Raw genomic sequence first — 27,705 nt, 5'->3', positions numbered from 1 at the left:
ACGACGAAACCCGATGCTCTGGAGCTGGTAAGCAGACCACTCCATCCCCCGGTGGAGGGCCGGGAGGAGAATCTTTTTTTAGCTCTGCATTTAATTGCGCCACATGCCCAAGTGGCTGCGGTACCCAAGAGTTCAGCAAGAGCAGTTTCCTTGTTCCCTGGGTCACATACCTGGTGTGCACTGCCTTCATCACGACCACCGTGCACCATTCCATTTTTGCATGTTCGGCGCTCCAGCGGTGGTCTACCTGCCCCTGTGCACCCAGCTGTGACACAAATCTGCCCCCGATGTAACAGTCTCCACGGGTCACGAGGACAGGCCTCTTCCTCCCCTGTCCCAGGTTGTTCCGGGGGTGGTCACAAGGAGCCAGGTAAGTGCTTCGATGTCCCTGAACTCAGCACGGCCACGACATGGAGTGGCACCTCAGGCTCCGCCCCGCCGCGAGGCCCCACCCGCCGGTACGTCCGATAAGATTGTCCCCTTGCTCCCCCTCGCCCGGAGCTTGGACGTGTGGCTTGCACTTTCCTACCCATCACGATGGCTGGTCTGGACCGTCCGACTCGGCTACGCGATTCAGTTCGCCAGGCGTCCGCACAGGTTCAGCAAAGTCCACTTCACCTCGGTGTGCGCGGAGATCGCTACCCTCCTATGGAAGGATGCGATACAGCCTGACCTTCCGGCTGAGATGAAGAGGGCGATTTACAGCCCCTACTTCATTGTACCGAAGAAAGGCGGTGGGATGCGGACAATCTTGGACCTGCGAGTACTGAACCGGTCTTTACACAGACTCCCATTCAATATGCTGATGCAAAAGAGCATTCTAGCAAGCGTCCAGCATCAAGATTGGTTCGCGGTGGTAGACCTGAAGGACGTGTACTTCCACGTCTCGATTCTACCTCGACACAGACCCTTCCTGCGGTTTTCATTCAAGGCTCGGGCATATCAGTACAAGGTCCTCACTTTCTGCTTGTCCTTGTCCCCTCACGTCTTCACGAAGGTCGCAGAGGCAGCCCTTGCCCCGCTAAGGGAAGTGGGCATTCGCAACCTCAACTATCTCGATGATTGGCTAATCCTAGCTCACTCTCGGGATGTGTTGTGTGCACACAGGGACCTGGTGCTCTCACACCTCAGCCGACTAGGGCTTTGGGTCAACTGGGAAAAGAGTAAGCTCCTCCCAGTTCAGAGCATCTCTTTTCTCGGCTTGGAGTTGGACTCAGTCTCGTTGACGGCGCGCCTCACGAACAAGCGCGCACAGTCGATGCTGACCTGTTTGAAGGCGTTCAGACAGAAGACAGCAGTTCCACTGAAACTGTTTCAGAGGCTCCTGGGGCATATGGCATCCTCAGCGGTGGCCACTCCGCTCAGGTTGATGCATATGAGACTGCTTCAGCACTGGCTTCAGACTCGAGTCCCGAGATGGGCATGGCACTGCGGGACACATCGCGTGGCCATCACGCCGATCTGTCACTGCCTCTTCAGCCCTTGGACCGACCTCACATTTCTACAGGCAGGCATTCCCCTAGAGCAGGTCTCAAGGCATGTCATGGTTACGACAGACGCCTCCAAAACAGGCTGGGGCACTGTATGCAATGGGCACACAGCCGCCGGCTCATGGACGGGCCTGTGGCTACGTTGGCACATCAACTGCCTTGAGTTGCTGGCAATTCTGCTCACCCTGTGGAGGTTTCGGCCGTTGATCAAGGGCAAGCATGTGTTAGTTCGGACAGACAACACGGCAACGGTAGCATATGTCAACCATCAAGGTGGTCTGCGCTCCCGTTGTATGTCACAACTCGCCCGCCATCTCCTCTGGAGTCAGCAGCACCTCAAGTCACTGCGAGCCACTCACATCCCGGGCGACCTCAACACTGCAGTGGATGCACTGTCATGGCAGGTTACCCTCAGGGGAGAGTGGAGACTCCACCCTCAGGTGGTCCAGCTAATTTGGAGTCGATTTGGGCAGGCACAGGTAGACCTGTTCGCCTCCCAAGAATCCTCCCACTGCCCACTCTGGTATGCCCTGACCGAGGCACCTCTCGGTATAGATGTGCTGGCACACAGCTGGCCCCCTGGACTACGTAAATATGCGTTTCCCCCAGTGAGCCTACTTGCACAGACCCTGTGCAAGGTCAGGGAGGACGAGGAGCAGGTCATCCTGGTAGCACCCTATTGGCCCACACAGACATGGTTCTCGGACCTCACGCTCCTCACGACAGCCCCCCCCCCCCCGGGCAAATTCCCCTGAGGAACTTCCTTCTTTCTCAGGGATGGGGCACCATCTGGCACCCATGACCAGACCTCTGGAATCTCCATGTCTGGCCCCTGGACGGGACATGGAAGACTTAAGTGGCCCACCACCCGCGGTGGTAGACATGATCACTCAGGCTAGGGCCCCCTCTACGAGGCGCCTGTATGACTTTAAATGCCGTCTGTTCACTAAGTGGTGTTCTTCCCCACGAGAAGACCCCCAGAGATGCGCAGTCAGATCGGTGCTTTCCTTCCTGCAGGAGAGGTTGGAAGGGCAGCTGTCCCCCTCCACCTTGAAGGTGTATGTAGCTGCTATAGCGGCACACCACGACACACTGGACGGTAAGTCCTTAGGGAAGCACAACCTGATCATCAGGTTCCTGAGGGGCGCCAGGAGGTTGAATCCCTTCAGACCGCACCTCGTTCCCTAATGGGACCTCTCTGTAGTTCTTCAGGATCTATGGAGAGCCCCCTTTGAGCCCTTTCAGTCAGCTGAGCTTAAGGCACTCTCTTTGTAGACTGCCCTCCTGACTGCGCTCACTTCCATCAAGAGGGTAGGAGACCTGCAAGCGTTCTCAGTCAGTGAAACGTGCCTGGAGTTCGGTCCGGGCTACTCTCACGTGATCCTCAACACCCAACACCTTTGCGAGGTTCTACAATCTCCGGGTGGAACCGGTTTCGTCCCGTGTAGTTGCACGCACAAGCAGGTAAGTCCGGGACAGCTGGCCATGTGTATCACTTGCGCATAGCACCTTTCACCTCCCCTGAGCTGAAGATGTGCGCTGTTGACTCCTAGTAGTGTTCACAAACTGTGTTCCCTGGATGATTTCCTCCAAGCCCTGTGGCAGACGAGTTTGTGGAGAAACTCGCTGCCGGCTCAGTACATGTGCTAACTAAGTCCTGTACTGCGGTTGGTGCTCCGCATGTGGTGGTTCCCCGTAGGTAAACCCATGCGACGTACAGTATATCTTCCGCTAATTTGTTTCCCTGTTGGTAAACTGCATCTTCCTTGGGCAGAGGCCCTTCTGCCCCAGTCATCATGTTTGTAGAAACTCCTCCCCCATAGGGTAGGACCTACCATGGGACTTCTCCACATGACATACCTCCGACAAAGTTCAGCAAGACCATGTGATGTATTTCCACTCAAAATACCCCCCCACCCCCCCCATTTGGGCAGGGTGTGGTCTCCACGGTGTCTTCCCCTTGGGAGGGACACCCCCCCTGACTTAGACCTGGTGGCCCCAGTCGGTTAATTCCTTTTTTTGGGAGAGGAAAAAAAAAGAGGATAAGAGGCCATGACTGGGCTAGCCTGTCTCTATCTTTTGGGAAGTCGACTTGTCCCCAAAGGGCCGTTCGACACTCATAACAGCGTTGTGGGAGGTTACGCATCGGACTGGTGCGCTGGCTACGAGACACACAGTGGTCTTCCCCTCACACACTGACCTTTAAGCCTTCAAGACTTTGCCTCTCTCTCTCTCTTTTATTCTACAATGTAAAACATTTCAAGTTGGTTAAACTTAGAAATGAAAGTTCACCTGCTGCCTTAAAAACGTGAGTAAACTAAACTTGAAGATAACCTTTGTTTCTACTCAAATAGTTACATTTTACAAGTTGTTTAACTAATGATCATTTGTTGTTTCAACTTGATACTCTTAAACAACTTACTAGGTTACATTATCAATTCAAGAAAACTCACTTTATCTTGTCAAATAAACATACAATTCCTCACTATTTCAACTCACACTTTCAAGTTAAGATAACTTAAACTATATTCATATCAATTGCCATTTTAAGTTAAGAGCACTAATGTTTTTAAAATGTATTTCTCATCTTGACTAATAACGGCAAGTGTACCAGTTTCCTTATTTACACTGAATGAACTTACAACTTATCTGCTCAAAAATATAAAATGTATTTTAACAAGGACAATGTTACACAAGCTGTAACATTGGCTTGGGAATTCATTCCTAGTAGGACAACAGGTTCTAATAAAGACTGGTTGTAAAAACATCCATTTCATCAAAATAATATCCAGGTTTCTCCAATGTTTTACAGAACTGGTGCAGTCAAATTCAGAGAGCACGACCAATGTGCTGAACTTTTCACCACGCAAGAAAGAGGCAATGTCATTACATTTTATCAACACAAATTAAAAAACACAAACTCACCTCCTAGCCGCCTTTGTGTTACTCAGGCGGCAACTTCTTTGTATTTCCTGCTCAGTATCACCCCTCCTCCTCCCCCTTCCACTTTTTCAAATTATAACTTACATACATGAGTTAAATGAACATTGAAAACCCAGACAAAACTCACAAGTAGTCAAGATTACTTTAAGTTTAATTTATGGAAAACTTGAGTTCAATATCCAAAACTTGTCATGACAATTGGAGTTAAAGATAAGAAATAAGTTAACATAACTTAATGGGGCTATCATTTTTTACAGTGTATTTACTATTTTATTTTACGTGAGCAACCTTAAAGTTTGCACAGGGCTTGAAAAGAGTATCCAAACTTTGGAGCTACAAAGGGAGATGAAATATTTAAGAAATCTCATGTACTGCACGCATGCACGCACGCACGCACACACACACACACAGAGACAGATTCTGCTGAGAGGTCTCCAGAGTGTATCCTTTCCTAGTGCAAAGCTCTGCAGTTTGACTGCAGGAGCTCAGCAGCCAGGGGAGATCTCATTAAAAGATGCCATGGCTCTCAAAGTCCACAGGGACATGAACAAAAACTTTCATTTTATATTGTAAATATTCTCTCTTTTTCTTTCACACAGATATAAACTCTCATCTCTCATATTCATCTACAATAATCTCTCTGTCTTGTTTCAAGCAATAGATAAAGTTTGCAACACATCATATACTGAGATCATGGTTGAGCATGAGGGAAAACAAATCCCTGTTCCCACAGTAACATAGTTACAATACCTGTTCATTTTATTTCCTATGGGGAAAAGTAGCTTGAAATGGCCGTAGTGCTATTATACTATATATATATATATATATATATATATATATATATATATATAGTATATTTATATACAGTACATCTTCAGTTTTTTTGGCAATTTCAAGCTAGTGTATATATACACTACAGGTCAAAAGTTTTGAAACACATTCATTTTTTTTTTTTTTTTTCACATTTTAGAATAATAGCAAAGTCATCAAAACTATGGAATAACATAAATGTAACTATGGGAATTATGTTGTGACTAAACAAAATCCAAAATAAATCAAAACTGTGTTATATTTTAGCATCTTCAAAGTAGTTACCCTTTGCCTAGAATTTGCAGACATGTACTCTTGACATTTTCTCAACCAACTCCTTGAGGCATCACCCTTGGTTGCTTTTTAAACAGTATTGAAGGAGTTCCCATCTATGTTGGGCACTTACTTGCTGCTTTTCTTTATTATTTGGTCCAAGTCATCAATTTCAAAAAAATTAAATTTCAATTTTATAATGAAATAAATTAATATGGTGGCACAATTATATTTTTGTCTACAAAACAAATTTCAAACATTTAAGCATATGCCTTCAGATCCCGAGACACCTCTGGTCTTTGATAAAAGGCCAATGAAAATTGGCGAGTGGTATTTGCATGCCACTCCCCCGGAAATACGGGAATAAAAGGAGCTGGTATGCAACCACTCATTCAGATTTTCTCTTCGGAGCCGAATGGTCATGCTCATTGAGCTGAATACTACTGTTCATTCACCTCTGCTGGATCTGACGGCGCATTTCAGCGGCTTCTCCCCCCTCTGCACTGGTGCACTGCAGAGAACGCCCCTGGGCGCTTCGGCAGAAAAACTAGAAAATATATTTTCTGAAAGAGCATTTTTCCCCTCTAAAAGAGTATATATTTCTCTAAAAGAGCACACACACGGCACGTCTTTTTAAAGACGCGTCTTTTTAAAGATGCTTTTCCGATTGTGTGTTATTCCTGGTTGTGCTCGTTATCTCTCGCCTTCTAACGGTCACGATCACTGTCTTTCGTGTCTGGGCACTGCTCACACGGAGACAGTGTTCGTGGATGGTCATGTTCTCATTGCGAGAATATGTCCATGGCAACGTTGCGGTCACGGCTCGCCTTCGTAAGAAAGCGAGCCACCCCAGAGGCTCCCTCCTCGGTCCTTTTACACACGGGTATGAGGCCAGCGCGGCAAGCACTGGGGGCGATTTGGGGACCCCAATGGGACCGCCTCCGCCGGGTATCCCCCCGCGGACCTCCCATTCCCCAGCACGCTCGTCTGCCCCGATCGGGCTTCCGGGTGAGTCAGCTGGCTCGTCTCACGGCAAGTTCGACCTCTTCCCTGAACCCTTGCAGCTCGGTGATTGGTTCCTGGGATCGCGGAGCCGCTCAAAGCCACGCCCCACCCACGTTCCTTTCTTCCCGGAAGTGCATGAAGAGCTGACAAGGTCGTTTACTGCCTGGTCTCGATCTTTTCAGCTTCCCCCGGTGGATAAAGGCGCTCGCAGTGCACCTATGCCCGCGGAGCGCTGCCACCTGGCGTGGGTGCCCAAAGCCCCCGTCCAAGGCCTGTAGGTTTACGTCGTCTCTGACGGCCAAGGCCTACGGTGCCGCTGGACAAGCCGCCTCTGCCCTGCACGCCATGGCTCTCCTGCAAGTCCGCCAAGGCGCTAAAGGAACTGCACGAGGGTAGTTCCGCCCCGGGATTGATGCAGGAACTGCGCTCGGCGACCGACCTCGCTCTCCGAGTGACGGAGGTCACGGCGCGGTCTATCAGGCGGACGATGGCCACACTAGTGGTCCAGGAGCGCCACCTTTGGCTCAACCTTGTCGAGATGGGTGAGGCCGACAAGAAACAATTCCTTGCTGCCCCCATTTCCCAGGCGGGCCTATTCGGCGACACCGTCGAGGACTTTGCCCAGCAGTTCTCGATGGTAGAGCAGTAGATGGATGCTAGCCGGCATATCCTGCCCCGGCGCAGCTCAAGATCCCGCACCCCGTCTACTCATCAACAAAGGTCGTCCCCCTGCGGTGACTGCACTGGCTCTGCCGCAGCCCGCCCCTTCGGCCTGGCCCCGGCGTGGAGCCCACCGCAGGAAGCAGACGCCACCTGTCTCGCGGCCGCCCAGAACCCGTGAAAGGCTTCAAAGTGCCCTTGAGACGGGCGACCCAGGGACAACGAAACCTGCTGCTCTGGAGCTGGTAAGCAGATCTTCATCTTTTTGTTACCTTTTGCATTTAATTGCGCTGCATGCCCAAGTGGCTGCAGTACTCAAGAGCTCAGCAAGAGCGGTTTCCTTGTTCCCTGGGTCACATATCCGGTGAGTACGGCTGTCATCATGACCACCGTCCACCACTCCATTTGGCAGGTTTGGCGCTCCAGCGGCGGTCTCCTGCCCCTGAGCGCCCAGCTGTGGCACAAATGCACCCCCGATGTGACAGTCTCCACGGGTCTCGAGGACAGGCCTCTTCCTCCCCCGTCCCAGGCTGTTCTGGGGGTGGTCACAAGGAGCCAGGTAAGTGCTTCGATGTCCTTAGACTCAGCACGGCCACGACGTGGTGTGGCACCTCGAGCTCCGCCCCGCCGCGAGGCCCCACCTGCCGGTACATCCGATGATGTTGTCCCTTTGGTCCCCCTTGCACGGAACTTGGACGCATGGCTTGCGCTTTCCAATCCGTCACGAGGGCTGGTCCGGACCGTCCGACTCGGCTGCGTGATTCACTTCGCCGGGCATCCGCCCAGGTTCAGCAGTGTCCACTTCACCTTGGTGAAAGACGAAAATGCTGCTACCTTGCGCAGAGATCGCTACCCTCTGACGGAAGGGCGCGATAGAACCTGTCCCTCCAGCTGAGATGAATAAGGGGTTTTTTCAGCCCCTACTTCATCGTACCGAAAAAAGGCGGTGGGTTGAGGCCAATCTTGGACCTGTGAGTTCTGGACTAGGCTTTACACAGACTCCCGTTCAAGATGCTGATGTGAAAACGCATTCTGGCAAGCGTCTGGCATCAAGATTGGTTTGTGGCGGTAGACCTGAAGGATGCGTACTTCCAGGCCTTGATCCTTCCTCGACACAGACCCTTCCTGCGGTTCGCATTCGAGGGTCAGGCGTATCAGTACAGTCCTCCCTTTCGGCCTGTCCCTGTCTCCTTGCGTCTTTACGAAGGTCGCCAATGCTGCCCTTGCCCCGTTAAGGGAGGTGGGCATTCGCGTTCTCAACTATCTCGACGACTGGCTAATCCTAGCTCACTCTCGAGACGTGTTGTGCGCACACAGGGACCTCGAGTTGTTGGCAATTCTGCTTGCCCTGCAGAGGTTTCGGCCGTTGATCCAGGGCAAGCATGTGTTAGTTCAGACAGACAACACGACGACGGTAGCATATGTCAACCACCAAGGCGGGTTGCGCTCTCGTTGTATGTCACAACTCGCCTGCCGTCTTCTCCTCTGGAGTCAGCAGCACCTCAAGTCGCTGCAAGCCACTCACGTCCCGGGCAACCTCAACACTACGGCGGACGCGCCGTCACAACAGGTTACCCTCAGGGGAGAGTGGAGACTCCACCTTCAGGTGGTTCAGCTGATTTGGAGTCGATTCGACAGGCACAGGTGCACCTGTTCGCCTCCCAAGAATCCTCCCACTGCCCGCTCTGGTACAACCTGACCAAGGCCTCCCTCGGCATAGACGCGCTGGCACACAGCTGGCCCCCTGGCATTTGCAAATATGCGTTTCCCCCAGTGAGCCTGCTTGCACAGACCCTGTGCAAGGTCAGGGAGGACGAGGAGCAGGTCGCCCTGGTAGCACCCCACTGGCCCACCCAGATGTGGTGCTCGGACCTCACGCTCCTCGCGACAGCTCCCCCCTGGCAAATTCCCCTGAGGAAGGACCTTCTTTCTCAGGGAAGGGGCACCATCCGGCACCCACGCCCAGACTTCTGGAATCTCCATGTCTGGTCCCTGGACGGGACGCGGAAGACCTAAGCTGTCTCCCACCTGCGATGGTAGACACGTTCACTCAGGCTAGGGCTCCCTCTACGAGGCACCCGTATGCCTTTAAGTGGCGTCTGTTCGCTAAGTGGTGTTCTTCCCATCGGGAAGACCCCCAGAGATGCGCAGTCAGATCAGTGCTTTCCTTCCTGCAAGAGAGGTTGGAAGGGAGGCTGTCCCCTTCCACCTTGAAGGTGTACGTTGCTGCTATAGCAGCACACCATGACGCAGTCGACGGTAAGTCCTTAGGGAAGCACTACCTGATCACCAGGTTCCTACGAGGCACCAGGAGGCTGAATCCCTCCAGGCCGCACCTCGTTCCCTCATCAGATCTCTGTAGTTCTTCAGGGTCTACAGAGAGCCCCATTTGAGCCTTTGCAGTCAGCCGAGCTTAAGGCACTCTCCTTGAAGACTGCCCTCCTGACTGCGCTCACTCCCATCAAGAGGGTAGGTGACCTGCAAGCATTCTCTGTCAGTGAAACGTGCCTGGATTTCGGTTCAGGTTACTTTCACGTGATCCTGAGACCCTGACCAGGCTATGTGCCCAAGGTTCCCACCACCCCTTTAGGGACTACGTGATGAACCTGCAAGTGCTGCCCCAGGAGGAGGCAGACCCAGCCCTGTCGTCGCTGTGTCCGGTGCACGCTTTTCGCATCTATTTGGATCGCACGCAGAGCTTTAGAATCTCTTTGTCTGCTTTTGGTGCACAGCGGAAAGGAAGCACTGTCTCCAAGCAGAGGATCGCCCACTAGCTCACTGATGCCATAACTATGGCATATCTCGCCCAAAACATGCCGCCCCCGGTAGGGCTATGAGCCCATTCTGCCCGTGGTGTAGCGGCTTCTTGGGCCTTGGCCAGAGGTGCTTCTCTAACAGACATTTGCAGAGCAGCGGGCTGGGCAACACCCAACACCTTTGCAAGGTTCTACAACCTCCAGGTGGAACCGGTTTCATCCCAGGTAGTGGCACACAACACAAGCGGATAAGCCCGGGATAGCCAGCTGGGTGTATCACTTGCACATAGCGCCTTCCACCTCCTTTTGAGCTGAAGACGTGCGCCGTTAATTCCCAGTAGTGTTCACAAAATTTGTCCCCTGGTTGACTTCCTCCGAGCCCTGTGGCAGTCGAGTTTTCGGAGAGACTTGCTGCCGGCCCAGTACACGCGCTAACTAAGAGCCCGGTTCTGGGGTAGGTGCTCCGCATGTGGCGGTTCACTGTAAGGCTAACCCCAATGCGATCTATATCTTCCGCTAATTCGTTTCCCTGCTGGCAAACTGCGTCTTCCTTGGGCAGAGCCCCTCTGCCCCAGTCTCCATGTTTGTAGTAACTCCTCCCCCATTGGGCAGGATCTACCTTGAAGGCTCTCCACATGGTTGGAAAGACCATGTGACATATTCTTCCACTTAAATATCCCCCCCTCTCTGGGGCGAGGTGTGGTCTCCACGTTGTCCTCCCCTTGGGAGGGAAACCCCCCGACTAGACCTGGCGGCCCAGTCGGATAATCCCCCTTCTTTTTTAGGGAGTGGAAAAAGAGAAGGGGAAAAGAGGCCACGACTGGGTTAAGCCTGTCTCTATCTTTGGGTAGTTGACTTGTCCCCAAAAAGGGCCGTTTGACACTCATAACTGTGTTGGGGGAGGTTACGTGTTGACCTGGTGTGCTGGCTATGAGGCACACAGCAAGTCTGCCCGCCACACACCGCCAGTTCACGTAACACAGTTCAGCCTTGTGGCATTTTGTATAGGGACCCCTAGTGTCACTACATCGACACCAACGTCGAGTGAGTGACAGATAGGGAACATCATGGTACCTGATGTAGGGAACGAGACGTTGGTCCCTCCTGCCACAACACTGAACTACCCGCTGAAATGGCAGGACCTTATATCGGCTCCTCAGCGTAAAACCTGAATGAGTGGTTGCATACCAGCTCCTTTTATACCCGTATGTCCGGGGGAGTGGCATGCAAATACCAATCGCCAATTTTCATTGGCCTTTTATCAAAGACCAGAGGTGTCTTGGGCTCCCAAGAGTGACCCTTAGTGTTACTACATCGATACCAACGTCTCGTTCCCTCCATCAGGGAACGGAGGTTACACCAGTAACCATGATGTTTCCTGTGCTTAATCACGATTACATTATGGTACATGACATATTACAACAAACATTTAAAAAATCCTCATATATATATATATATATATATATATATATATATATATATATATATATATATATACTTTATACTTTGTAATACAGTAGGATAAAATGGGCAGATTAAATTCAAATCAAACTTTATTGGCAAGAGAAACTTAAGTGTACATTGCCAATGCATTATTAGACACTATACATACAGATATAAAACATATTGAATGCTGAAGTTTAATTTGCTGAAGTATAAAATCTCAAAACTATTATTGTCTCTGGCTGCCGTTCAGTCTCTACAAGTGAATGAATGAATGATGATGGATGGCTGCAGTTTGCTAAACGGCCCGATCCTTCAGTCACTATTGTGCACGTGCTGGGTCTTACTCGGGCGGTTTCACTTTTGACAGTGGTTCAGATCAAAGTCAGTGAGCTTTTTGGGACATTCAAAGAAATACGGCAGTTTGCCCATATCTCTCGCACACCTGGTTCACCGGGTGAAGTCTTCATTCTCCGTAGAGTAAAATCTGCTCCTGCATGTATTATGCCCGGGACATGTATCGCATGTAATTAATAAATGTGCACTGCTCCCAGGGTGCGCAAGGTTATAATTGTGTTCCGCCACTGCTATCGGGTCCTTGAATAAAGTATAATGTATGACGAAGGGCAGCCAGTGGAGTTTCTGGTTTTGGCTAACTGAAATCCAGTCATGGATTTTGCATTATTTGAAGTGCAAAAAACCACACACAAATGTTTTAGTGTTTTTCTTTTGGAAAAAACTAAACAAAACAATTGGAAATTTCTTTTTGTTGTCCCAATAAAAATGATGGGGTAACTATGCTAAATATGATTTGTTTTCCCTCATTGGTGGGCAGAGAGTCCTTCCTGATTGTATTTATGGATTCTGATGATAAGATTGTTATATACTCACTCTAACACATCTCTGTTGAAGGGCTTCTTGCTGTTGCCAAGAAACTCGCCAATCATCTGCCGGCTCAGCCCCTTCCTCTGGAGCAGAAAGTGAGCTACACCGATGGGCGTATCCGGAATGAAACCACGTGAGATGAGAAACTGGAGGCCTTTGTCTGGATTTCTGTTTGATTAATTGAAAGAAATGTAGTAGGATGAAAAGAGGAGGGAAAGAGAGAGATATTTGCTATTAGAGCTCTTAACACCATAAGACATGAAAATGACATTAATATTAAACTGGGTAACAATGTGAACAGCATTAGCCAGATAACAAGCAAACAATGAGTTACATCAGTCTAAGCAACTGTAGAAACTTGAGAGCCAATAAACAATTATGGTGATCAATGAAGCCTGTGGAATTACTGTAATGCAGGGAAAGCCAAGGCCACATACACGTATACAGAGCATGCTGCAGTTCAGCGGCTTCAAGCACTTGAGTGATCACAACATCACTATTTAATTTCCATGAAATAATGACATTTGTTAAGGATGATTACACATTACGCTGTATCATGATGCATGGGAGAATGTCATTTGGGTTTTGCGAATGCAACTTGGAACTCAAACCACCAATTAGTATAGAGTTTTATAGAATTAGTACCATATCTCTTAACCTCTGCTGCATATTTGGCTGCCATCTGCATTTTAAAAAAATATTGGTATAATTTCACAAAAAACCCTTAAAATATTCCAATAATTCATAAATGATATTATACAGTATATGTTTACACTCTTAAGATAAACGTACATTATTTTTATCCTGACTTTGAAAGCCTGTGATTCTGGCTCTGTTATATACAGCATATATATATATATATATATATATATATATATATATATATATATATATATATATATATATACATACACACACACACACACACACACACACACACACAGCTCTGGAAAAAAAATAAGAGACCACTGCAAAATTATCAGTTTCTCTGGATTTACTATTTATAGGTATGTGTTTGAGTAAAATGAATAATAATAATAATAATAAATAAATAAATAAATAAATAATTCTATACAGTACTGACAACATTTCTCCCAAATTCCAAATAAAAATACTGTAATTTAGAGCATTTATTTGCAGAAAATGACAACTGGTCAAAATAACAAAAAAGATGCAGTGTTTTCAGACCTTGAATAATGCAAAGAAAACAAGTTCATATTCATTTTTAAACTTCACAATACTAATGTTTTAACTTAAGAGTTCATTTGGTGGAATAACCCTGATTTTCAATCACAGCTTTCATGCATCTTGGCATGCTCTCTACCAGTCTTTTACATTGCCCCCAGATCATCACCGATCCTCCACCAAATTTCACACTGTGGCTTGAAGGCCTCTCCAGGTCTCCGTCTAACCATCAGATGACCAGGTGGAGGATCGGTGATGATCTGGGGGTCTTTGTGAAGGATGCATGAATCAAGCCACGTTCAAGGTTATCCTGGAAGAAAACTTGCTTCCTTCTGCTCTGACAATGTTCCCCAACTCTGAGGATTGGTTTTTCCAGCAAGACAATACTCTATGCCACACAGCCAGGTCAATCAAGGTGTGGATAGAGGAGAACCAGATCAAGACCCTGTCATGGCCAGCCCAATCTCCAGACCTGAACCCAATTGAAAACCTCTGGAATGTGATCAAGAGGAAGATGGATGGCCACAAGCCATCTAACAAAGCCAAGCTGCTTGAATTTTTGCGCCAGGAGTGGCATAAAGTCACCCAACAACAATGTGAAAGACTGGTGGAGAGCATGCCAAGACTCAGGGTTATCCCACCAAATATTGATTTCTGAACTCTACCTAAGTTAATACATTAGTATTGTGTTGTTTAAAAATCAATATGAACTTGTTTTTTGTCTTTGTTTTGTGCATTATTTGAGGTCTGGAAACACTGCATCTTTTTTGTTATTTTGACCAGTTGTCATTTTCTGCAAATAAATGCTCTAAATGACAATACTTTTATTTGTAATTTGGGAGAAATGTTGTCAGTACTTTATAGAATAAAACAAAAATTTTCATTTTACTCAAACACATACCTATGAATAGTAAATCCAGAGAAACTGATCATTTTGCAGTGGTCTCTTATTTATATTTTTTTTCCAGAGCTGTATATGTGTGTGTGTGATGCAGAGGATTTCAGGTCTTCAATTGTTTTTGTATGTAATATAAATCCAAAAGTGATGGATTTCTGAGAAAAGTTCAGATTCTAAGCTTTCAAATGGTATTACATATGACTACATATGACTATTTATGTATCCGTGGACTTTTAAAATTTAAATGTAAACACCACTTCACTTCTCACTCCGCTCCCTCTCCACATCGCTCACACACTCTGGCAGACATAGACTAGAGGCAGTATACATAATTGATCTATGGGTCTTTGAACAAGTTTCAATAAACTACCACAAGATATTGTCATGCTGCTTTTTCCTTAGTGATAAACCGACAAAATAAAAGCAGCATTAGCCTTTGGAACCACATATCATAGAACCATATGTCATTTCAGAGCTCTTAAATATAATAAAATGGCAGGTCTTTTAATGTAACTAACAAACAGGCTGTTCATGAACTACATCATGTACCCCTCAGTAAAGTTTGACTGTGTCAGCAGGGGCCATACATTTATTATGAGGAGTAAATCACAGTAATGAATAGGAAAGAGAGAGTGAAATAGGGAGATTGTGAAATGCAGTTAGGGAAACCAGGGTTTCTATCAACATAGGGATGAATGAAAGTTTACTGGCCTCTACAATAAATCCATATACTTTGTCCCCCCAGGGGCAAAGATGTGGAATCGAGAATGCTGACAGAGCAAATAAAGCAACTCTATAAAGTACAGCCAAGAAGATTATTTCAGTCCCACTTCGCCACTTTTACTGTCGTCAGGCAGGGGAGATTTGACATTCTAGTTATTGATAAGACACAGAATGGAAAAATAGAGGTTATTGATGTCTGCTTGACTTGTGTGGAATGGGGAGGTATCTGTGTGATTGTGTGAGATTAAAAGTCCTTTCATGACAATCTGCCACAGGGAGATGTTGGAACCACTTTACATTAGGTGGCCTTAACTGCTATGTACTTAACCATTTGATACAATGTACTTATTCTGTACATAAATGTTGTTGCATTTAATTACATTTGTACTTGCACTGTTAACTTTACCCCTAACCCTAACCCAACCCTTACCCCAAAACCTACAGTAACTCTAACCCCTAATCCTAACCATAACCCTACCCTTACTCCTAAACCTACCCATACCCAGTGTTGAGGAGTAACGGAATACATGCAATGGGATTACGTATTTAAAATACAAAATATAAGTAACTGTATTCCACTACAGTTACAGATTAAATCATTGGTAAATAGAATACAGTTACATTCAAAAAGTATTTTGATTACTGAAGAGATTACTTTGCATTTTATTGTCATTTGTTTCATTTAATATTTAGTCCTTTCAGATGGAAAACATTTATACATATAAATGATGCGATCCAAAGTGCATTTGAACAGCGGTGAAACACTTTCTTATGATGTGTTACATTCATACGAGCACACAGAGAAGTAAGTTTGAAGTAAGTTTGGAGCAGAAGAAATAGAAATAAACCTTGTATAAATTGTCAGCTTTACGCTAAGCTAAAATGCTATTTCTAGCCATTTTACATGCACGTTACCAGGCACAATCATATTTTTATATCAAGAAAATTCACGTTAGATCATAATTTCTTTTTTTCTAGTAAGACCTTTGATATTAGGGCAAAAATCATATTCTTGATAATAATTTTTGTATTGTTTTCCTGTAAAAATATCAAAAAAATCCTTAAAACAAGATCAATTTGATATATCTTGTTTTAGAAACAACACTGTATAAGATATTTAGGTTTTTCAGAAAAAAAATATTTTTAACATGTGTATTTTGTCTTACTGTACTGGCAGAATTTTTATAGTCAAAACAAGTGAAAAAATCTACCAGTGCTGAAGAAGTAATCCAAAGTATTTAGAATACGTTACTGACCTTGAGTAATCTAACAGAATACATTACAAATGACATTTTACAGCATGTATTCTGTAATCTGTAGTGGAATACATTTCAAAAGTAACCCTCCCAACCCTGCCCATACCTCAACCTCAGTAGCAGCAAATGTGGGCATTTTGTAGAACAACATGTAGTTACATAATATGTTTTACATAGTCTTGTATGTATTTAATGTTAGTACACAGTACTTAATGACACCTAATATACTGTAAAGTGTTACCTAAAAAAAACTACATAACAAACATGAAGCAACATTTTACAACTCCTAAAAGTGAAGTGTGTAATTTCTGGACCACACATGCCACCATAAGAAAGCCAGATTTCTTAAAAAAACAAAATGGGTGGAGCTTACCCATGCAAAAATTGCTGCCACAATGCTCTGGGTGGTTGCTAGAATCTCAATATATAGTTATAAAGTTATAAATCTGAATATACATGTAAATCCTGAATATATACTGTAAATGTATCTCTGAATGTGTAGCTATAAATCTGATTATAAAGTTATAAACCCTGAATATTTAAATGTAAATACAAATATAGCTTAAAATCATGAATATATAGCAATAAATCTGAATATATAAATGTAAATCCTGAATATATAAATGTAGCTATCAATAAAAATCTGAAAATCTGAATATAAATATAAATCCTGAATATATATAATGTATAGTTCTAAATCTAAATGTCTTTTCCAAATCAAAATCCTAAATCCTAAATACATATATACTGTATATACAACATATACAGGCAGGGGCGCATTAAAGCACAGACTTGTATGGGCTGAAGCACAGGGGCCCACAACTCCCATGGGGCCCAGAACATGGCGTCCGCCACCCCATTTTCCCCTATCCATGTTCGCGGGAGGAACGCGTCTGAACACTTTCAGCGGGAGATGCAGTTGTTGATGCGGAGATGGTGCACATCCATTAAAGGCATCCGTGTAGCGCATGTTCAAGTTTACCTTTAGATGAATCTCTTTGTGTTACACTGGCAGCGCCTGCTATCTCTCCTGAATGCCGCCAGAGGTCACCATCTCCAGAGTACTAACCCTTCCTTCACAAACTACATTTCCCATTACCCTCTGCTCAGACTGATTACTCACCCACCTGTTTCACATTTTCTCTGTCTATTTAAGTTCCCTGTTAACACGCATTCAGTGCGAAGTCTTGTTCTGTCTAGTCTGCAATTCTGAGCTTTATTTAACTGTTTTCCCTGTGTTTTGACTCCTGCCTGTTCATCGTATTTCCCAGCCTGCTTGTGTGTTTTTGGACCTATTGCCTGTTTACTGGATTACCCTTCTGTCTCTCGGATTTACTTGGTTTGCCTTTCTTGGACTGTCTTCCTGTGTACCGATCCATTGCCTGCTTTTTTGTTTACCTATTGATTTGCTATTTTGTTGTACTGTTTACACTTTTATTAAACTGCATATGGCTCTTAACATTACTGCCCCAGCGTCTTCGCTACACTTTGACTGGGATTCTGTTATTTGATTTGCCTGTCATTATTCAGTCATTCAATTATTCAAGTAAATTGTGAAAATAAACAATTACATAAAATATTTGATTTCATATTTTACTTCAAACATCAAAAATACATTACTAACAATAATATCAAAAATACATTACTGAAAATAATATGAGATGTATTTTATACATTCTGTAAAAATCAGATGACCCCTGGGACAAGTTTACCCTGGGGTAAGATGCTTCTTGCCCCAGGTGGGGGGTCATCTTGCCCCAGTAGTGGGGGTAAGATGGCCCCTTTTCATCATTTTTAATTCTGTGCTATGACAACTAAATTAGAAAATGTTTCTATTTATTTCCCTTGATAATATTTTGGATGATGCATCATCATCCTGTATAAACATTTATCAGTATATGTTACAATTTAAAATAAATGCACATTGTTCCTAAGGGGGGCATCTTACCCCATCTTACCCTATAATAGAGAGAAAAAAGAGCTTTGGCTACATTACATGTAAAGTTCACGTGACACTCATCTAACAACCGTGCTCTCGATTCTATTCTGGTTTTGTAGGAGGAAGAGAGAAAGCAAGTGAACTGCAGGCACAAGCCCTGCATAAAACATGACACTTACAAGAGAGGAAGAGCAGGGCTTTTTGGAGGCTTTTTAGTATCCTCACCTTACAAACACTAATGCAAATACACACAAACAGAAGCAAAGATCCATGTTAAAACACACACACACACACACAGAGAGAGAGAGAGAGAGAGAGAGAGAGAGAGATGACTTGAACCAAAACCATCCAAAACATACATAAATAAAACCAGATTTTCTTAGCTAAGACCAGTCAATTTATTTATTTTTTTCAGCAAGGATACTGTCTACATAGGCAGCTTCCTTGTAAAGAACCTCTTAAGGGATCAACTTGGAACACTCTACATAGGCGCCACACAAATATCGCTCTGCATGGGAAACTCAGATACAAAGCGAGGCTTTGGATGCCCTTATAAGTACACAGCAGTGGTGATTTCTCAGGGCCAGGGCCTTCTCTGCTGGCGTAACATGCCTAATAAATAAATATTTTTCATCCTTTCATTCTTATTGACCTTTTTGCCTATGTATGTTAAATCACTTTCCACTCCTAATTCATCTACAAATGAATAGCAAAAAAACTAAAAGTTTATCCAATCAGAATTTATTCCTCAATGCTTACAAGCAAAGTGTGACAACTGTTTAACAAATCGCATGCCCGAAGCCATTCTCCTTAGATGAAGCAATGCGTGATTATGAGCTCCACCCCGTCAGGCCTTCAGAATTTCCACAGAATCCCTCAACACTGCAGTGAATAGGTAGCTAAAGTCAGATTGTCAGAATCAGCCAATCAGATTGATTTATTTGTTCTTGGTGGGTGTGGTCTTTAGGATATGTCCCAGTCCAGGCCTTCTAGCTGGCCTTGAGTGACGCAATCACGCTTTAATTGATGTACGTAATTTGAAAGCGAAGAGTGCGAGATCTCGCTGCTGTTATTGCCGTTGAGAAAGAGATCCTTATGGATTTAAAAACCTTAGATGTTCTGCATGATCGTGCGATTGATTAATTAAACAGGAAATGAGGGCTGATTTTCACTTCAAGCAAATTGGTAAGTGTTTTTTGCATTGTTATAGCAACATCAGGAGTTTTCTAAGTGTAAATTAGGTTGCTTGAGTGTTCAGTGTCGGATCAAGTTTTGAAAAGTAACCATGTACCCTGACGAAACAAAATTTATTGCAAGCAAAATTTAAATCGTAAATATTATTAGAGAGCTTTTTCTTGGTATTAGACCTCCTTGGTTCTGGTTTTCGTGCGTGGACGTGTTTTTAAAAGGTAAATTGGTATTATTAGTTGACTGCCACGTAACGCATGATATATGGCATACGGTGTCTTATTCACTGTGAAACTGTTTTCTCTTAATGGCATGAATCGCACTGAAGGCCTAGACTTAAAATGCACGGGCCGCCACTGGTATACAGTATATTGTATATATATAAAGCACACACACATTTTCGGTGAAATATATATATATTTTTTTTAATTAGATTTAAATAAGTTACTAATATTTTTCGATATTGAATGAATTATATTTATAATCGACATTTCTCTCAATTTTTATGCCATCTTGGATTTATTTATAACTGGCTTTGCTATCTCTTTGAAGGATACATGGGTGCTACCTTAGATTTGGTCCAAAACAGGCATGTGCAGATGGGGTGGCTTTAGGGGCTTGAGCCCCTGCCCTTTTGCTGAGGTGCCCTTCAAATGCTACCCAAATTAAATAATTTTTTTTTTTTTTTTTTTTTTTATGTTTAATAATAGCAATTAGGAAACTTCAAGCATCAATTGTGGAATTTAATTATCAGTTACTATGACTATAATAATACCCAATAAGAGAATATCTCAGATTACACTCTCACTTTCGCAACATACACAGCAAACGTGATTGAGGAAACAAACGTGCACTTTAAAGTAAGAATGTTTAGTTCGGATTTCTGTCTCATTGTTAAGAATTGCATGTATCTATCAGCAAAATAAGTTATTTATTTTTTTCTTCTTTCCCAATTATGAAAGCTATATCATGAATAATGTGAAAAAATTGGAGAATACACTTAAAAAGGTAGGCTATACTGTCCTACGCCTTTACTCATGATCATTATTTGTTCTTACACGGCATTGAATTTTTAGTTCCGTGAACCTGTTTGGTTTAAAGGTCAGACTTATCAGCCTGTATAGATGACAGATATAATTTATATTTCAATTATTGGTTCAGTAAATGTTCCTGTGATGATATGCAAATCTACCATTTTATTAAAATCATTGTCTTACCATCTGTTTATGTTAGTTTGCATAAAGTCAGACATGATATTATTCTTATTTCATATTGGCTCAATAATTAATGTAACAATAGTATTATTATTATTATTTATTCGTATTATTATTATGAAACAAACTTATCTGTACTCCTTAAATACAACGAATGTTCAGAATTGATTTGGCATCTTCTTACAGTTGTATAAGGACAATTTTGAAGTAACTGCCCCTAAAAATGGTTCAGAGCAGCTGCCCCTCAAAATGTCTGTGCACGTCCCTGTATCTATACATTGTATCTTAAGCCCAAAATATACTTCGGTGAGACATACAGGATGTGTGACCCAAATTTCTTCATCAGCAGAGTGCTCGAACACTGAACACGCGCAGCCCGGTTTTTCTAATTGCGCGTCTCTGAACGCACAGAATGCGCATGCATCTAGAATTTTTTGCACTAATTAATGGGTCTACAAGGTGGCAACACTCACAGTTGAGCTGCTGCTTTCATGAAGAAGAGCTAGAAGATGCATTCGCAAGTAAACAACAGCACATCTAAAGCACGTGTGAGAAGGTCAGGAGATACCTGAATTGATACCTGAATACCTGAAAGACATTTATGGGTCTAAAAACCTAAAGACAAATAGTCCAGTATCTCATAGCAGTCATAGCGTGCATGCGCCAACTGCCTGTGTATGCGTGCACAGTCAAATCAGGTGTACTTTGAAGGGCTAGCGTTCAGAGGTATGTAGTCGCTCAGCGTTCGCGTCAAAACCGAAGCATACTTTGGGCTTTACAAGGATGCAGCATAAATAAGTGCCTAACTTTTGAAACAGCCTTTGTTAAACAGCCTTTAAAATGCATGTCTCTATAGACAGCTGAAAAGGTTTTGAAACAGAGCTACACACTCCATTCTTTGACCTTTTCTCATCTATCCAGCTGTTTTTTCTCTCTCTCTCTCTCTCTCTCTCTCTCTATTTGGGGAAAAGAAACATTCTTATTCTGTTCACGAGGCAGGTGAAAACTCAATTTAGGCTGGTATACTCACTCCATTTACCAACCCATCCTCCGTTCAAGCCCCAATGTCCCCTATTTGTCCTCTATCCCACACACGCAAATACTGAAGCACCGTAGTCCCCCTCCTATCTTAATTACCTGTTTAGGGAAGGCAAATACCAGTCTCCAAATTGCTCTGTTAATCCAAACTCAGATTTGAGGCTAGCATATCATCCCACAGCTCACACACGGCTGCTTTAGATTCAGTGTGAGCTGTCACAGGTATTACCCTGCAAAAAATGAACTGATGGAACTAATGACAGCCCTCTCTCTTTCTCTCACTCTCTTGAAGCAAAACATCAATTTGATTAAAAATAGGCTTATCCTTATCTGCCATGGAGTTTGAAATGATGAGGTGTGGGTTTGGGAGAGACTAGTTTATTTTTACTTCACTTTCTTTGATAATATTAAAAGTAGCTCGTAAACAGAGATATACAGTGCATCCGGAAAGTATTCACAGCGCTTCACTTTTTCCACATTTTGTTATGTTACAGCCTTATTCCAAAATGGATTAAATTCATTATTTTCCTCAAAATTCTACAAACAATACCCCATAATGACAACATGAAAGAAGTTTGTTTGAAATCTTTGCAAATTTATAAAAAATAAAAAAAAATCACATGTACATAAGTATTCACAGCCTTTGCTCAATACTTTGTTGAAGCACCTTTGGCACCAATTACAGCCTCAAGTCTTTTTGAGTATGATGCTACAAGCTTGGCACACCTATTTTTGGGCAGTTTCTCCCATTCTTCTTTGCAGGACCTCTCAAGCTCCATCAGGTTGGATGGGGAGCGTCGGTGCACAGCCATTTTCAGATCTCTCCAGAGATGTTCAATCGGGTTCAAGTCTGGGCTCTGGTTGGGCCACTCAAGGACATTCACAGAGCTGTCCCGTAGCCACTCCTTTGTTATCTTGGCTGTGTGCTTAGGGTCGTTGTCCTGTTGGAAGATGAACCTTCGCCCCAGTCTGAGGTCCAGAGCGCTCTGGAGCAGGTTTTCATCAAGGATGTCTCTGTACATTGCTGCATTCATCTTTCCCTCGATCCTTTCTAGTCTACCAGTTCCTGCCGCTGAAAAACATCCCCACAGCATGATGCTGCCACCACCATGCTTCACTGTATGGATGGTATTGGCCAGGTGATGAGCGGTGCCTGGTTTCCTCCAGACATGACGCTTGCCATTCAGGCCAAAGAGTTCAAACTTTGTTTCATCATACTAGAGAATTTTGTTTCTCATGGTCTGAGAGTCCTTCAGGTGCCTTTTGGCAAACACCAGGTGGGTTGTCATGTGCCTTTTACTGAGGAGTGGCTTCCGTCTGGCCACTCTACCATACAGGCCTGATTGGTGGAGTGCTGCAGAGATGGTTGTTCTTCTGGACGGTTTTCCTCTCTCCACAGAGAAATGCTGGAGCTCTGTCAGAGTGACCATCGGGTTCTTAGTCACCTCCCTAACTAAGGCCCTTCTCTCCCGATCGCTCAGTTTGGCCGGGCGGCCAGCTCTAGGAAGAGTCCTGGTGGTTCCAAACTTCTTCCATTTTATGGATGATGAAGGCCACTGTGCTCATTGGGACCTTCAATGCTGCAGAAATTTTTCTGTACCCTTCCCCAGATCTGTGCCTCGATACAATCCTGTCTCGGAGGTCTACAGACAATTCCTTGGACTTCATGGAGGTACAGACAATTCCTTGGACTTCATGGCTTGGTTTGTGCTCTGACATGCACTGTTAACTGTGGGACCTTATATAGACAGGTGTGTGCCTTTCCAAATCATGTCCAATCAACTGAATTTACCACAGGTGGACTCCAATCAAGTTGTAGAAACATCTCAAGGATGAGCAGTGGAAACAGGATGCACCTGAGCTCAATTTTGAGTGTCATGGCAAAGGCTGTGAATACTTATGTACATGTGATTGTTTTTCATTTTTTATTTTTAATAAATTTGCAAAGATTTCAAACAAACTTCTTTCACGTTGTCAATATGGGGTATTGTTTGTAGAATTTGGAGGAAAATAATGAATTTAATCCATTTTGGAATAAGGCTGCAACATAACAAAATGTGGAAAAGTGAAGCGCTGTGAATACTTTCCAGATGCACTGTATGTGATCCAGAAGAGTTTTAAATCATATACGAAATAAATGCAGGGTTGGAGAGTAACGGAATACATGTAATGGCATTATGTATTTAAAATACAAAATATTAGTAACTGTATTCCATTACAGTAACAGTTGTAAATCATTGGTAATCAGAATACTATTACATTCAAAAAGTATTTCAATTACTGAAGAGATTTCTTTGCATTTTATTGTCATTTGTTTCATTTAATATTTAGTCTATTCAGTCTGAAAACCTTTATCCATATAAATGATGCAATCTGAGGAGCCTTTAAACTGCAGTGAAACACTTCCCTGATAACACATGTGAGACTTTCTTTAGATTGTTTGTTCATCTGCAATACATCTATAAGATGTTTCCTCTTGGGTGTCAAAAGGACATTCAGCTGATTTCTTTTATTTAATTAGAATGCGATGCTTCCCAGATGAAACACTCTTAGACATCTCAGAGATCTATCTGTGCTACCTTTCTTATGATGTGTTACATTCATACAGCAGACAGTGGGCGATTTGACACTGTGAAAAAGGTGGATTTGATGACATTGAGGAAAACAGAAACCAGTTATAAACACGAATATAAAAATGCACAATTACAATGATATAGTATGTCTTTTTTATGTGGCTTGGGTATTTCTTTAAAGAATAAAGTATGTGTATGTGAGAAATGCTAACGTCTCGGTTACGAACGTAACCTTGGTTCCCTGAGAGGGAATGAAACATTGCGTAATTACGCAGTTGGGACTATGTCAGTTGTCTTACAAGGTCTGAAGCCTGTATACAATCAGGACAATTTATTAACTGATGGCGCTTAAGCGACGCCCATAGGGAGCCACGTCACAGGCTCTATATACGCGAGCACTTGGCACCATCTCGCCAGATTTTCTGCAAAAGGCATGAGCCTATGCAGCAACTAGAGAGTATGGCCAGACACGCAACGTCTCGTTCACTCTCAGGAAACCTAGGTTCCATTTGTAACTGAGACTTTCCCTTTCGAAGGAAACTTTGATGTTGCGTAATTACGCAATTGGTACAAATGCCATCACGCCATACAAACAGTAGCTGCAAACTCTTTAAGCCCGTGTGGCAAGCTTATAGCGGTGCACAAACAAGCTAAAGAAATACAAACCTCAGGGGGCCTGGGTAGCTCAGCGAGTACTGACGCTGACTACCACGCCTGGAGTCACGAGCTTGAATCCAGGTCGTGCTGATTGACTCCAGCCAGGTCTCCTAAGCAACCAAATTGGCCCGGCTGCTAGAGAGGGTAGAGTCACATGGGGTAACCTCCTCGTGGTCACTCTAATGTGTGGTTCTTGCTCTCGGTGGGGCAAGTGGTGAGTTGTGCGTGAATGCTGCGGAGAATAACGTGGACCTCCACACGTGCTACATCTCCGTGCAACGTGCTCAACAAGCTATATAATAAAATGCATGGATTGACGTCTCAGACGCAGAGGCAACTGAGGTTTGTCCTCTGCCACCCGGATTGAGGCGAATCACTACACCACCATGAGGACTTAGAGCACATTGGGAGTTGAGCATTCCAAATTGGGGAGAAAAGGGGAGAAAAGAAAAAAAAAGAAACCTCATGAACTTACTCCTGCTCCAACATAGAGAACTTGGGAAACAGGAATCAAACTCTCGTCCAAATTATAAAATCTAACAAAAGTATGCAGAGAGGACCATCCTGCTGCCATACAAATGTCTTCCAAGTACACACCTCTAGCCAATGCTCATTAGGATGCCATGCTCCTTGTGGAATGGGCTCAAATACCCGGAAGTGAAACCACATGCCTCATAAGCACTCGAAATTACATCCACAATCCAATGGGATAGTCTTTTTTGGACACCGAAACACCCATGTTGCGGCCACCAAAGCACACAGACAACTGCTCTGACTTAAGGCATTGGCTAGTACCATCAATATAAAGCCACAGAGCCCATATTGGGCAAAGCATATGTAGCCTCTTATGCTCCTCCGACTCAAATGGTGGATGAGAAAAGGAATTAATAATCTGTGAGCAAAAGAATGTAGAGATGACTTTAGGAAAATAGCCCAAACGAGGTCTCAGCATGAATGATCGACAGGGCATGCAAATCACGAACCCTCTTAAATGATGCCAGTGCAAATAACAGGGCTGTTTTAAGAGTCAGAAATGTATCAAATACTGATGTTAAAGGCTTGAACGGAGCAGCCGAGAGTGACTCCAACACCATAGATAAATCCCATAAAGGGACACAGGCAGGACAAAAAGGTCTAAGCCTGCATGCTCCGCACATAAAACAAGAGACAAGAATGTCTTCCAATAGAAACTCCATTCACCAGCACATGCTATAGCAGCCACATAAACATTAAGAGTTGCTCGGGTAAACCTGGCCACAAAATGCTCTTGCAAAAAATCCAGCACTGAACCAGCTGGGTAGTGGACTGGATCCTCACTCTGTGCTGCACACCAAGAGGCAAAAATATGCCATTTAAATGTATATAACCTTCGCGTTGATGGAGCTCTAGCATTTAAGATGGTATCAATCACAGCGGGGGATAAACCATCATTCAAAAGAAAGCCGCATTGAGGGGCCCAAACCCAAAATTTCCATAACTTGGGCCGGGGGGTGCCAAATGCTGCACCGTGCCTGAGACATCATGTCAATTCTGACTGGAATCTCCCAAGGCATTCTCTCCAGGAGAGAGACCAGAGTTGAAAACCACAATTAAGATGGCCAATACGGCACCACTAACAGAAGCCGAACACGATCTTCCTGAATCCTCTGCAGAACCGAGTGCAGTAGGTTGACCATTGGAAATGCATAAAGATGTGCTGTCGGCCACAGATGCACCAGTGCATCGATGCCCAGTGGTGCCGGGGGCGAGAAAGAAAACCAGAGGGGGCAGTGTGACGTCTCACTTGACGCAAACAGGTCCACTTCCGCTCTACCGAACCTCGTCCAGATTTGTTCCACAGTCTGCGAATGTAGTGCCCATTCTCCTGGCATCAGAACCTATCTGGACAGAAGATCCACCCCCACATTCAACCGGCCCGGAACATGTACTGCTTAAAGAGACAGCACATTGTCCTGCACAGGGCGCACCCCTCCCTGACAGTTGATGTAAGCCACCACCGTCCTGTTGTCTGACCGGATGAGGTCATGACTGCCTTGAATTTCCGGAAGGAAGAACCTCAATGCCCACAGCACCGCTAGAATTTCTAGACAGTTTATGTGCCAATTCAGCCGCTGAACCGTCCATACACCTTGAGCAAGACGGTTCTCATACACAGTGCCCCAGCCCACATTATCACCTTGCGGCGACACACCTGTCCCAATGGAATGCCCATTCTCAGAAAGCAGTTCCATTTCCATGGTAATAGAGCTTGGTAGCACCCACGCGTCACTCTAATGGAAAAAACGCATGCCTCAGCGGTTGAAGTCCTTTTATGGAGTTCATCCAACACTAAAAAGGTCTCACATTCAACATGCCCAGGGGAATGACAGCGGATGTCACGATCATAAGCCCCAATAGCCTGTTAAACGTTCTTGCAGGGAGAACGTGTCCCACTTTAAACATTACTAGACACTGGCGGAATGACAGGACATGAGCTGGAGGCAGGAGTGCCTGCATTGCTCATGAGTCTAGCTCCACTCCTAGAAACAGCATCTGTTGCCTCAGCAACAAAATGCTCTTGTCTAGGTTGACTCTCAGCCCTAGACTGCTCAAGTGATTGAGAACAACATCTCGGTGTTAGGAAGCTAGACTCTATGATTGAGCTACCACCAACAAATCGTCAAGATAATTCAAAATGCATATGCCGTGAAGCCTCAAGGGTGTCAGTGCCGCATCCATGCATTTTGTGAATGTACGAGGTGCTAACGCAAGTCCAAAAGGCAGGATGCA

At 44.5% G+C, this 27,705-nt stretch overlaps 1 protein-coding gene across 3 annotated transcripts in view; it reads right to left on the bottom strand.

Annotated features, from left to right (window-relative positions):
• The window catches only part of iqsec3a (IQ motif and Sec7 domain ArfGEF 3a), a 258,589-nt gene that overhangs the window by 63,086 nt on the left and 167,798 nt on the right, over window positions 1-27,705 (bottom strand). For all 3 annotated transcript variants that reach the window (XM_051691264.1, XM_051691265.1, XM_051691266.1), the window contains one exon: window positions 12,272-12,433. In XM_051691264.1, coding sequence (XP_051547224.1) covers window positions 12,272-12,433 — 162 coding nt within the window. The remainder of the gene's footprint in view (window positions 1-12,271; window positions 12,434-27,705) is intronic.

This window comes from Myxocyprinus asiaticus, chromosome 47, assembly GCF_019703515.2.
Source record: "Myxocyprinus asiaticus isolate MX2 ecotype Aquarium Trade chromosome 47, UBuf_Myxa_2, whole genome shotgun sequence".
NCBI classification, from domain to species: domain Eukaryota; kingdom Metazoa; phylum Chordata; class Actinopteri; order Cypriniformes; family Catostomidae; genus Myxocyprinus; species Myxocyprinus asiaticus.
This window is presented reverse-complemented; position numbering and strand designations above follow the sequence as displayed.